Raw genomic sequence first — 12,853 nt, forward strand, 5'->3', positions numbered from 1 at the left:
TATATATATATATATAAAGTCAGGAAGGTGTGTGTCTGTGACTGGCATGCACTGACACAAGACAAACATGCAGAAAAAACTCTCACTTGCAAAAAAATAAAATAAAAAAATTAATCTTACGAGAGTATTATATAAGAGAATTCTATAAGCAATTGTATTTCAACTAAAAAAACCCATTAGAACCTAAAGGCTTATAATTAAAATCACAAATAACAAAAGAGAAGTCAGATAAACTGTACTTTAAAATTATTTTCTCAGTTTCTGAGGTTTCCATAATGATGGTGAAAATATGTACGAGTAAATTTTTAAGTTACTCTGAGCTCTCGGTGGATAGACATTCATCTCTGTGCCTGCCCAAGGGCTCTGGATTCAAGAATGAAAGACTATGCACACTCAACCTTTATGTTTTAATTTCCCTTAGCAAGCTCAATGGCTGGGCACCCCCCAGTTAATATTTGCTAAATCTATATTTCATTTCTGCTACCCCAGACCCAATCAGGGGAGTGGCTCCTGGGGCATTGGCCATTGGTTCTTTATTAATGAGTCAAAAACCCAACTGGCAGGGATCTGCAGTGGACATGCAAATTCTCATGTAAGCATAAATCAAAACTTCACCAAAAATATAATCATTAGGGTAATTGAAAACCCTTTAAATATTCTATGCATAGTAATCTATATATAGAACATTTGAGATAATGACAAGTGCTGGTGAGAACATGGAAAACTGGAACATTCAGATATGCACGTGGGACTGTAAGTGCTGTATCCACTCTAGAAAATGTACTAGTTCCTCACGAGCCCAAATACAGAATTATTATCAGATCAAGTAATTGCATTCACATTTGTGAGCATTCATTTAGAACCAGCAGTATCAATTAGATGTATGCCCAAAAGATAGGAAATATCAATGAACACTAAGTTGCTGTAGTAATGTTCATAATATGTTAATCATAATAGTGAATAAGTAAAATACCAACTGATAAAACAGAAAATAATTAAAATACTCACTAACTGATGAGAAGGTAAAACATTGTACATTTTTAAAAATGAAATGTTACTTGGTTATAAACAGAATGACACATTGGTAAATGTTGCAAGCTAAAGAAGCCAGTTATAAAGCACATACATTTATTTTATTCATGAAATGTCCAAGATGTGGAAATTTACTGAGACTGAAAGACTAGTGGTATCTTTAGAGTTGGGGGTTGGGAGGAAGGATTAGGGTTAACTTAGTTTTATGATTAATCTCCCCTCTCCCAAGGCTCTAAACTTTCGATAATGATTTCATTTTGTGGCTATATTAAAAACCATTGAGTCGTACTCTTTTTAAAAAATGGGTGAATGGAAAAATATATGAAGCCCATATCAAGGTTTAAAAAATTAAATTAAAAAAATTTATTTTAAATCATCGTAAAAGTTTGGTGGTGAGCCATTAACAGCTTAGCCATATCTCCAGCCCATTAAGCTAAGCAATCCTTAGTGATAATGTTAGTCTGGTGGAAAGGAGAGGCATGGGCTAGTTGAAAAGATAATCAGAGAGACGTCTACAGATGGGCCTGGTCACACTTTAACAAATAATCAGAGAAGTGTTCATTCATTCATTCATTCATTCATCCTTTTAATATTTATTTATTACTCAACTGATATCTGGTGTTTGTTAAGAGTCTGCCATGCCTACGTAATCACTAGGTCAGCAGGCTGGACCCAGAGCAATCCTGCACAATTCTTTCAGACTGGGACTAACAGAATTAGAGAATTTAGCATTTAGAAGTTCTTTTTGGCTTTACTGATACCAAATACCTCATTTTACAACTGGTTAAATCATACAAATGGGTACTTCAAGGTGCATTGTCACAGCAGAGTAAAGCTGCTTTCTGATTTCAGCCTGAAGAATAATATATTTTATATCACATTTTGATGCACATATATACACAAATGGCTGTATTTGGGTATGTGTATGGAGGTACTCACGCGTTTGGGGAAAGATTAGACTTGGGTATCTTCTTCCATCACTTTCTTCCTTATTCTGTTAAGACATAGTCTATCACTGAACAGAGAACTACCATTTTTTTCTACCAGATTATTGGCCTCCTGTCTCCACTTCTACTCTAGCAGTAGGGCTGCAGGTGCACAGGCCATGCCTAGCATTCTAACATGGAGATTCAAGCTTGGGTTTTCCTACTTGAGCAGTGAGTGCTCTACATGCTGAGCCATCTCCTCAGCCTGGAATAAAGTATTTTAACATTGACATCCAGCCTGTACTTTGGGCAAATGGAGTCACAGAGGAAACCACCCAGAAGAATGGATAAATGGGCTCATTACTCTGCTCATGACAATTAGATACTCTACCTGACTGTGTGGATGGACACATTACTCTGGACATTTGCATAAATGTTGTGTGCATATGAGAATTTGTGTGTGGGGGGGGTGATGAGTGAGAGGGTGATGAGCTACATAGTCAATAGTAAAGGAAGACTATGAAAATTGGCATAAAGTTTACAAATTCATCTCACTTTCCAAATAGTAGCTATGGTTTATGTGCACAGGGATGAACAGGGCCATGGATATTTCTTCTCATAGCCAATTGAAGCCACGTGTCTCTTGCACTTATGTATTAAATTGCTATGCTGAAAATAGATACTTCTCATTTATTTTGGCTCTTCATTCTCTCTGGTTCAGCATCGAAACCTGTAGTAAAAGGTCAAGGGACTATTTAGGTCTTCATCCTGTGTGTGGTGCACAGAAAGAGGCTGTCTTTACTGCAGATGTTGAAAATGCCAGTGTTTTGCTTTTCTAAATTTCTTTACAGTCACACCAAATCAGGAGTACCTACATCAGAATTTGATTTAGGAGCCAGTACTGAGAAAAGGAATAATACTAACTTCTTTATAGCTCATCAGCTGAACCTGTTTCTTCAATAGATTGCACTCTAGATGAGGAAACTGAAATAGCTGCTCAACCTCAGTGGTCCATTGATGGAGAAATTCTTGATGATATCTTAATGGATTTTTTCTTAGTCCTTAGCCAGAAGATACTTCTGTTGTTTGTTAAGTAATATAAAAATGGACAATTATCCTTCTGTTGTATGTTAACTAATATAAAAATTGACAATTATCCTTTGAGTAGGGGAAGGCTATTGACTTTTTTGAGTGAACTTATATTCAGCTACTTTGCTGAAGTTGTTTATCAGCTGAAGGAGTTCTCTGGTAGAATTTTGGGAGCCACTTAAGTATACTATCATATCATCTGCAAATAATGATATTTTGACTTCTTCTTTTCCAGTTTGTCTTCCTTTGACCTCCTTTTGTTGTCTAATTGCTCTGGCTGGGACTTCAAGTACTATATTGAGAAGAGAAGAGAAGAGGAAAATTGAAATTAAGATCAAATTGGTTCCAGAGGCTTTTTATATGCCTGGTGGGCTCCACAGAAACCTTGACCAACTGAAGAATGATAGTCAGAAAAGCATTCAGGCATCTGTAACTTCAAATGTATGATAACAAATCTGGTTATCATACTTCACCCATCTCTGGTTTAGGTAGGCATGGCATAGTAACTGTGGCCTGTGATCACCTGAAGCACTGCCAACAACTGCTTATACCATCCTGAAAAAATAGAAGGAAAATTATATCATAGTCTTTCACTGGTCAGAGACTTAGTCAACTGGTGCCATTTGGAATGACAGCTTTTGTGGCTACAGAATTCACAAAACTGACATAAATCCAGAAAAAGATGGGAGGGAGTTGTTGTCACGACTCACGATCAGATCACACACCTTGAGGTAACTGTGGCTGACTCTTTATTATTATTGTCATTATTAAATATGTTCTTTATTTACATTTCAAATTTTATCCCTTTTCTTCTGAAGGTTCATTCCTCATGGAATACAGGCAAGACTTAGGCTGATTTGGAAAGGTGAGCTAATGAATATGATTTACACTAGCTGGCATCTATCTACCTGTCTATTTATCTTACTGTAAAAAATGTGTCTCTGTGGAGTTGGAAGGATGGCTCAGTTAGTGCATTACCTGTCTTGCAACCCTAAAGAGTTGGGTTTGAGCTGGCCATGGTCATACACACTTTGAATCCTAGTACTGGGAATGTGGAGACAGGAGATTCTTGGGGCTGACAGGTGAACCAACCTTGCCAACTGGGAGACATTGTCTCAAAAAACAAAGAAACAAAACAAAAGGTGTGTGTCACCTGGGGAATGACAGGTAAGGTTTTTCTCTGAGTGCTGCTCTCTTCCCATGCCCTTTCCTTTACAGAACAAAAAATTGCTACTATTTAGTAGGAGTATTGGAATGATGCACCTGCCATTTAAAGTCTATATAGTGAAAAATAAGTACTGGCTATCCAGCAGAGAGGGAAAATGGAAAATAATTATATGTAAAAATAAAATTAAATGTATTAGATACATTTAACAATTTATTTCCTGTAATTATGAGGTTGTGGTCAGGCTGAAGGCAAATCACATATTTGGCTGTAAAAGACTGATGATTATTGTGAGAAAGAGGACAAACTATACAATTCAAAATCCAGAAGACAAAAGTAACTGGTGCTCAGGAGAAAGTCAGCCATCCCATAGCCAAGACCAGAGAGAGGCACCTATCTCCAGGTCGGAGTCGAATAAGGGCCATACCCTTAATAAGTGTGGTAATGGAGTATATTGTACTTTTTCATTCAATGCTTTCCAACATACTCCACTGTGCCAAAACACCATTCAGTTGCACTGAGTGAAATTTGATCGCTGAAGTAACTAGGTTGTATCATTCAAATAACAGAGTGATTTGATCACAGGCCACAGTTACTATGCCATGCCTACCTAAACCAGAGATGGGTGAAGTATGATAACCAGGGTGGTTATCATACATTTGAAGTTACAGAGGCCTGAATGCTTTTCTGACTATCATTCTTCAGTTGGTCAAGGTTTCTGTGGAGCCCACCAGGCATATAAAAAGCCCCTGGAACCAATTTGATCTTAATTTCAATTTTCCTCTTTCTCTTCTCTTCTCTTCTCTTCTCTTCTCTTCTCTTCTCTTCTCTTCTCTTCTCTTCTCTTCTCTTCTCTTCTCTTCTCTTCTCTTCTCTTCTCTTCCTCTCCTCTCCTCTCCTCTCCTCTCCTCTCCTCTCCTCCTCTTCTCCTCTCCTCTTCTTCTCTTCTCTTCTCTTCTCTGCCCCAAATTGTCCATTTATAAAATCTGGCCTCAGTCAGGATCATTTTGGGGACATTATATTGTGTGTGTGTATGTGTGTGTGTTGTATGAACATAGGTTATATGAATGTGTGCTTGTTGTGTGTATGTTTGTACAAGTAGAGGTCAGATTAGGACAGCAGGGGACTTCTGTCAGTTTCTGTCTTATTCCCTTGGGACAGAGTCTCTCATTAAATGAGAAGCTTGACATTTTGATGTCTTAGACCAATGAACTCTTGGCATCTGTCTGTCTCTGCTCCTCAGTGTTGGAGTTGGAATTACAAGTTCTTGCAGCTGTGCCAGGCGTTTTTATAGATGCTTGGAATATGAACTCAAGTCTTTATACTTGCAGAGTTAAATGGTCTTACCCACTGAGCAATCATCCCAGCCCCCTCAAACATAGTTTTGGGTTGTATTTAAAATCTTAACAGTTTGAACCTTTACTAGTGATTGACGAGAAGTATATACCACCATTAGCCATGTGTTTTCCATTAATATTTATAAATTCACTAGGAAATTTAAATTTTACTCAAAATTTTATTTCTTGAAATGTTAGATTTTGGATCAGACTTCAAGAAACAAAAAATCAAAGTTAAAACATTTTTGAAAATTAGAACCCACATGGCATTTTATTTATGTTCTGTATGGCAGGAAAATGTTTTTCCTTGGATAAATAGACATTTCAGCTTAAAGTTTTTTGTGTACTTTAATATTGATTACATTCTTACTTATTCTTGACTTTCTTTTAAAGAAAATTTTTTATGGTCAATCTACTGAGTAGCATGCTGGCCAGAAGGGGTTCCCTTGCTTTCAGATATTTTTATGACCCTATACTTTTCTCCCCCTTTCTTTATTTTCATGGATTTTAGAGTCATTTCATTTAGAAAGCCCATTTGGAGCCTAATGCAATCATAAATTTAAATTCCAATTGTCCCAGGCATACTGTTAATGTGAAGAAACTGCAGATAATTTCTAAAAAAAAAGTTGGTTTTAGTTTTGAGTTTTCCTTTACTGGATTTCTAGTATGGTGAGATGCTATGCTGAAAACCATCTTACGTTAACTGTAGGAGTGACACACTTTGTAGACTTCCTTACAGTGGTTTTTTTTTTTTTCCAGTTTTTTTTATTAGATATTTTCTTTATTTACATTTCGAATGATATCTCCTTTCCTGGTTTCCCCTCTGGAAAAAAAAAAAAAACCTCTGTTCCTTTCCCCCTCCCCCTGCTCACCAACCCACCCTCTCCTCCTTCCTGGCCCTGCCATTCCCCTACATTGGGGCATAGAGCCTTCACAGGACAAGGGCCTCTACTCCCATTGATGACCGACTAGAAACTCAAGAAGAAGGAAGACAAATATGTGCATACTTTAATCCTTCTTAAAAGGGGGAACAAAATACCCATGGAAGGAGTTGCTGGGGAAAAGTATGGAGCAGAGACTGAAGGAAGGATAATCCAGAGACTGCTGCACCTGGGAATCCTTCAATCCCCAAACCCAGACACGATTGTGGATGCCAGCAAGTGCTAGCTGACAGGAGCCTGATATAGCTGTCTTCCTTGCAGTTTTAGTTAAGCTGGTAGACTTCCTTTGGGTCACTGGAAGAAGAAAAGTAGTTAAAGTAGTGGATTCTGCAACATGTCACAGGATGTCCACATGAGAATACCACTGGGATGATGACTGGAGCAGCAAGAGAGGGTGTCCACAAATAAACTGATCATTTTGGAAAATGCTGCAGAAAGTTTCATATTTATCATTGAAGTTTTTTTTTCTCTGCAGTGTAGTGACCAATATCAGGGATGATTGACATGAGACCTTAAGAAAGGTGACGTAAACCTGTACTGAAGAAAGCCTACCAACACAAACACAGAAAACCTGGCCCCTGTGGACCTCTGGAAAGGCAAGAGAGTGCACGCTTTGCCAAAGCTTACAGACTGAGATTGGATTTCAGTTGGCTTTCCAGGATATTCGAGCCCAGTCATGAAGAGACCTGGGCTGTGGCTCATGTAGAAGGCATGAGAAGATATTTTAATTCATGATTAACCATTTAATCCAAAACTATGAAAACTGGGCAACCTAGGAAATATAAATTCATGGAAAATCCTCACATATAAATTCTGGTATCTGTTTTGTTGAAGTAGGATGTTCTGGGCATTATTCTATTTGCACTGCCATATATTACTGACTGAGGCAAGCAAGGCCAACATGTTTACCAACAATATAAAGAAAAAAGCATAATTCTCTTGTAACATTTGACACAGAAGGAAAATCAACTTCATTATTGAAATAACTGTTAAAAAGTTGGAGATGAGACAGAATTCCTTTCTAGGTAATATTTTAAAAAGGAGAACTCCCTAATTCCCTGATTTCTATATTCTATAAACTGAGGGAGAAATAATTCGAGGCTATTGGGAAGTAACTTTAGATTTTTTATTCTTAGGTAATTATACTTACATTTTGCCAAGCCATTAAAATTTCACAATATGTACACATTTTACAAATATGTGTGTATATTGTGTACACGGGTATGGCTCAGATGTTATTTTTTAGGCTCCATTTCCTTTTTTGTTCTCTTTTGAGACAAGGTCTTCATTGGCCTGGAACTTACCAAGTAGTCTAAATATCTGGTATTACTACCTCTCAGCACTCCACTGTCTCCATCTTCCCAGCACTGAGATTGTAAGCACATGGCAACAGGTCAGGTCTGTTTTATTTTATTGTTTTTAGTTTTTTAGTTCTTTGAGAATTTTATACATTGTATTTTGTCCATGTTAATCCTCCTTTCCCATATCCTCCCAAAGCCATCCCCCATCACATACCCACCAACTCTATGCCATCAAGTTTTAAGAGCTCACTGGATCCTATCCGTGCTGCTTATATACTGTTGAGCATGTTGGAAAACTAACTCTCCCTTCATTGCCACCCATTAACTACCAAGATCTCCTGAGCTGTGGGCGGGCCTTCCTGACCACCTCACTTCCCTACTTAATGTTTTTTTTATGGTTTGAGCTTGTACCAGTCTTGTGTATTTTGTCACAACACTTTGAGTTCACGTGTGCAGTTGCACTGTTCTGTCCAGAGAACACTGCTTTGTTTAGTTGTTCACTGCCTCTGGATCTTTACAATCTGAACATTAGAAGGGATGATCTGACTTCCTCACAGTTGGTGGATCAGTGGATCTTTGCACCTACTCCAATCTCCACCTCTTGTTTCATAACCATGGATCTTGCTCTATCACTATTGGAGTGGTTTGTGGGTGATGTTTCTCTCTACAGGTTCATTTCTCTAGATAGCAGCATTGTTTGGAAAGGTTGTGGGACCCTTAGGATGTAAACTCTTGCTGGAGGAGACAGGTAAAGGCAGGTGAATGTTGAGGCCCCACTTCCTATTTGCTTTCCATTTCCTGACAGCCAAAGCTATATGACCTTCCCGTCCTCCTGCCATGCCTTCCCCACTATTATGGAATGTATTTCTTTGAACTGTAAGTAATAAGATCTTTCTCAGGAATTCTGTCACAGAAACAAACAACAGATTTTATTTATCCTTTTCAGTCAGCAATTTCAAATAGATATATTCACTGGGGCTGGGCCCCTTGATCTGTTGATCTCTGCATTGTGCCTGTTATGGTTTTCTGCGATGGTCTTTTCCTTTTCTTTGTTTCTTTGTTTCTTTTTGCTGAGGAATAGTAGCTATACCTATCTGTGGTTATAAAATTATAATTACAATAATAATGATTATTATAATATTAATAATTATTATTTTTTTGAGACAAGGTTTCTTTGTATAGCCCTGGATATCCTGGAGCTTGCTTTCTAGATCGGGCTGGTCTTGAGTTCAAAGATCTGCCTACCTCATTGCCTTGGGAAATTGGCTTTGTTTCTTGTACCAAGCATGATTTCCCTTCTATTACGAGGGCTATAAGTCCAACTAGACAGCTGTTGTTTACCACTACCTCATACATGCCATTTAATAAAGCCTTTATAGCTAGCTTGCCATGGTAGTCACTGTTGTGGTTCACAGGTATCACAGCTGAAGAGGTCAATTAATTACTCCTGCATCTATGGTTCCTGGGACAGCATGGAAGAAAGAATGGGAAAATGGCTTCACCGGAAATCTTCTGTGAAATGGTTTCTCTTAGAAATAGCTACATGTATGTGACCTGAACAATGGTAATGTCAATAGACATGGAACAATGGGATAGAGAAAATCTCATGAGGTCTCACATCTAGATAAAGAATTAAAGCTAAGAGTGGTTATTGGAGAAGGAGAATTAGTCTGTACTGGGATGAGCTCTCTAGTTAGTTATCCAGTACAAGATCACTTTGTAGTGATCTGCCCAGAAATCATATAATACCACCAACAGAAATAGACTGAGCAGGTTGTATTTATATATTTGTACATTCTTATACAAACATGAGTGGGGATATATTGCCAGGCAGGTAATCATTACAGTTATCAAGGTTTATATATTTGGGTACAAAGTCTAGTTTCATCCTTTATTAACTGATGATCGTGGCCAATTATCTGAAGTTCTTTAAACCTTAGCTTTCTTGTTGAAAGTTAGATCTGAACTTAGACTCTACAGGATTGTGGTGAGGTTCACGCACAATAGGTGCACAGGTGCAGTCATTCAGCTATGCTGTCAGATAGCTAATATTTCGATGGCTACTTTAACCTATGGTGCCACTTCTGTTGATGTTGTTGTTGTTCAAGTGTAAAATTTCAAGTTCAGTTAAACAAATTTGTCAAGTAGCAAAATATGACTTCTTAAGTTACATGGAAGGGTAAAAATCAGATAGATACAATTTTTAAAGCTCAGAGATGAAAACTTGCTACAGTCTTTGTTTAAGCACTTTGCTGTGCCGTCCTCATAAGGCCCAGGGCACCAGGGTCCTGAGGGGAAAGCTTACTACTATTATTCTGCTGAGCAAGCATCCAGTCCAACAGCTCCCACTGACATATGGCTATACCCACAGGTCAGTGCATCCCTCAGTCCTCACTGAAGAAGCAGCTTCTTCCAGTAGATGTGCCTCTGCCCAGAGAACCACAATGGGCCCGTGCACAGAGAGAAAAACCTTTGAAACACTCAGCTCTGAAGGAGATGTTCCCATCACATCCTTCTCACAAATCTCAGGAATCTATGTAGAAGAGAGGTACTAAGCATCTAAGAGTCTGAGGTAGTGGATGACTCCAAGGGAACAGTGTCTTCCAGGTCGAACAGGCATGATATGCATGTGAACTCACAGAGATTGTGACAGCATGCAAAAAAAAAAAAAGAGAGAGAAAAAAGAAACCCAAAACCTTTACAGGTTCAAACAGAAAAAGCAAAACTCCCAGTACTGAGAAGGGGAAGTAGACACAAGGTCCCAGACCATACCAATAAATTAGTGGCTATAGATAGTTTTGGGGAGAGAAAAAAATTAGTTTTCTTTAATGGAGTGACACTGGGTATATCAACACACTTCAGGGCAGGCCTTATGCTCAAAACTAGTTGGCCAATACAAAATGGACTTCATGGTTGATATTTATTTTTGCCCTTTTGTTTTGTTTGGTTCTTAGATTTTATTTTTTCACTGTTCAAGGTTTATTTGGTGTTTTCATTGGCATGACACTTGAGTGGTTGGTTCCATCATCCATATGCAGATCTTACATTTCACATAATATTGCAATGTACGCTACAGACACATATAATACATAAAATATCCTGTAGAACATTTATGCACAAGATATGCAAAATGGACTTACACACTGGAGCCAGGTTATCACTAACTGGGAACTCGTTGGCCTAGGCATGTTTGGTGAGGGTGCGCAGGGCAGCAATGCAGCAGGCTCACAGGGTAATCATAGCCTGCATGTAGTTGGCAGTGTGTCTCAGAGACAGTGGGACTGTCACACTTACCAGGTTACCACTACACAAGTACCACTTGGCAGCAGGGCAGAGCTGTGGGATCTGAGATTTTTCCACAGACCACCACACCACTGTACTAACCACAGCTCAGATGAGAAGTGTGTGGTCTCCATAGAAACCCTGCTGCAGCCTGGGCAGTGAAGTGCTAGGACACTGCGAAGACTTTAGAACTGCAGCTCCTTCTGGATTCCCCAGAGGGTATCTGCACTCTTCTTCAGGCGAGCCTCTTCCTCAGGAGTCAGTGTCACCTTCACAACATCTGAGATTCCATTTTGTCCCAGGATACATGGGACACTGAGGAAGACATCATCATTGATCCCATAGAGACCCTTAATCATGGTGGAGATGGGATGCACCCGCCTCAGGTTCTTCATTATGCTCTCAGCCAAGTCAGCCACAGAGAGGCCAATGGCCCAGGATGTGTAACCTTTCAGCTTGATCACCTCATAGGCACTGTCAACCACCTGCTTGTGAACATCCTTCCACTGCTCCTTATCTGCATCAGTGCCCAGTTCTGGGTTCAGAGACTTCAGGGAGACACCGGCAACATTCACACCACTCCACACAGGCACACTGGAGTCGCCTTGTTCCCCCAGGACCCACCCGTGACAGCTCAGCGGGTGAACCCCCAGCCTTTCTCCCATCAGGTAACGGAGCCGAGCTGAATCCAGATTGCAACCACTTCCAATAACTCGGCTTTTGGGAAAGCCACTGATTTTTCAAGCAACGTAGGTCAAGATATCCACTGGATTTGAGACAATAAGCAGCTTGCAGTGTGGACTGTACTTCACAATGTTGGGAATGATGAACTTGAAGATGTTCACGTTTCGCTGGACCAGATTGAGTCGGCTCTCTCCCTCTTGCTGACGGGCCCCCGCTGTGATGATGACCAGCTTGGAGTTTGCAGTTACACCATAGTCTTTGCTGGAGACAATTTTTGGTGTTTTAAGGAAGAGGCTGCCATGCTGGAGATCCATCATCTCTCCCTTCAGCTTGTCTTCCATAACATCAACAAGGGCAAACTCATCTGCCAAGTCCTTCATTAAGATGCTGATGGCACAGGCCATGCCAACAGCACCAACCCCAACAACTGTAATCTTGTTCTGGGGGACCTGTTCTTCCTTAAGAAGATTCACAATCAGCTGGTCCCTGAGAGTTGCCATCTTGGACTTTGAATCTTTTGAGACCGCTAGTGTATGATGGGGGGCGACGGGCGAGCAGCAGCAGCGTGGCCTGGCCTCGGCGACAGTGGCTCCAGCGCCAGTTCTTAGATTTTTAAGAGAAAGAAAGAACATGGAATTAGGTGTATAGGGGGAAGATCTAGGTAGAATGAAGTTAAAGAAAATAATATACACTGTTTAAAAGAATGGAACATGGGGAATCTTGCTCAAGAGGGGAGGGAAGGATTGAAGGAGTCAGAGGGGTCAAGAGTATCACAAGAAAAATGTACAGAATCAATTAACCTGAGCCTATAGAGGCTAACAGAGACTCAGCTACCAACAAGAGAGCATGCATGCAACTGACCTTGGCCCTCTGCGCACAATGTGACGGTTGTGCTGTTGGGTCTTCATGTGAGACTCCTAAAGCAGGAAGAAGTGTCTCTCATTTTGTTGTCTGTCTTTGGATCCCTTCCCTTAACTGGGCTGCCTTGTCTGGCCTCAATAGGAGAAGATTCACCTAGTCTTATTACACCTTAATGTGGCCAAGCTGGTTGATATCCATGGGAAGCCTCCCCTTTTCAGAGGAGAAGGGAGGAAGG

The 12,853-nt window shown here is 39.8% G+C and overlaps 1 protein-coding gene across 1 annotated transcript; it reads right to left on the bottom strand.

Annotated features, from left to right (window-relative positions):
* Window positions 1-10,758: 10,758 nt before the first annotated feature.
* Window positions 10,759-12,272, bottom strand: LOC116088085 (L-lactate dehydrogenase A chain-like). Its single transcript, XM_031366639.1, is given in 1 exon segment — window positions 10,759-12,272. A coding segment is annotated over 1 exon segment (999 nt). The 5' UTR covers window positions 12,258-12,272; the 3' UTR covers window positions 10,759-11,258.
* Between the last annotated feature and the right edge of the window lie 581 nt (window positions 12,273-12,853).

This window comes from Mastomys coucha, unplaced genomic scaffold (assembly GCF_008632895.1).
Source record: "Mastomys coucha isolate ucsf_1 unplaced genomic scaffold, UCSF_Mcou_1 pScaffold14, whole genome shotgun sequence".
In the NCBI taxonomy this organism is placed as follows: Eukaryota; Metazoa; Chordata; class Mammalia; order Rodentia; family Muridae; genus Mastomys; species Mastomys coucha.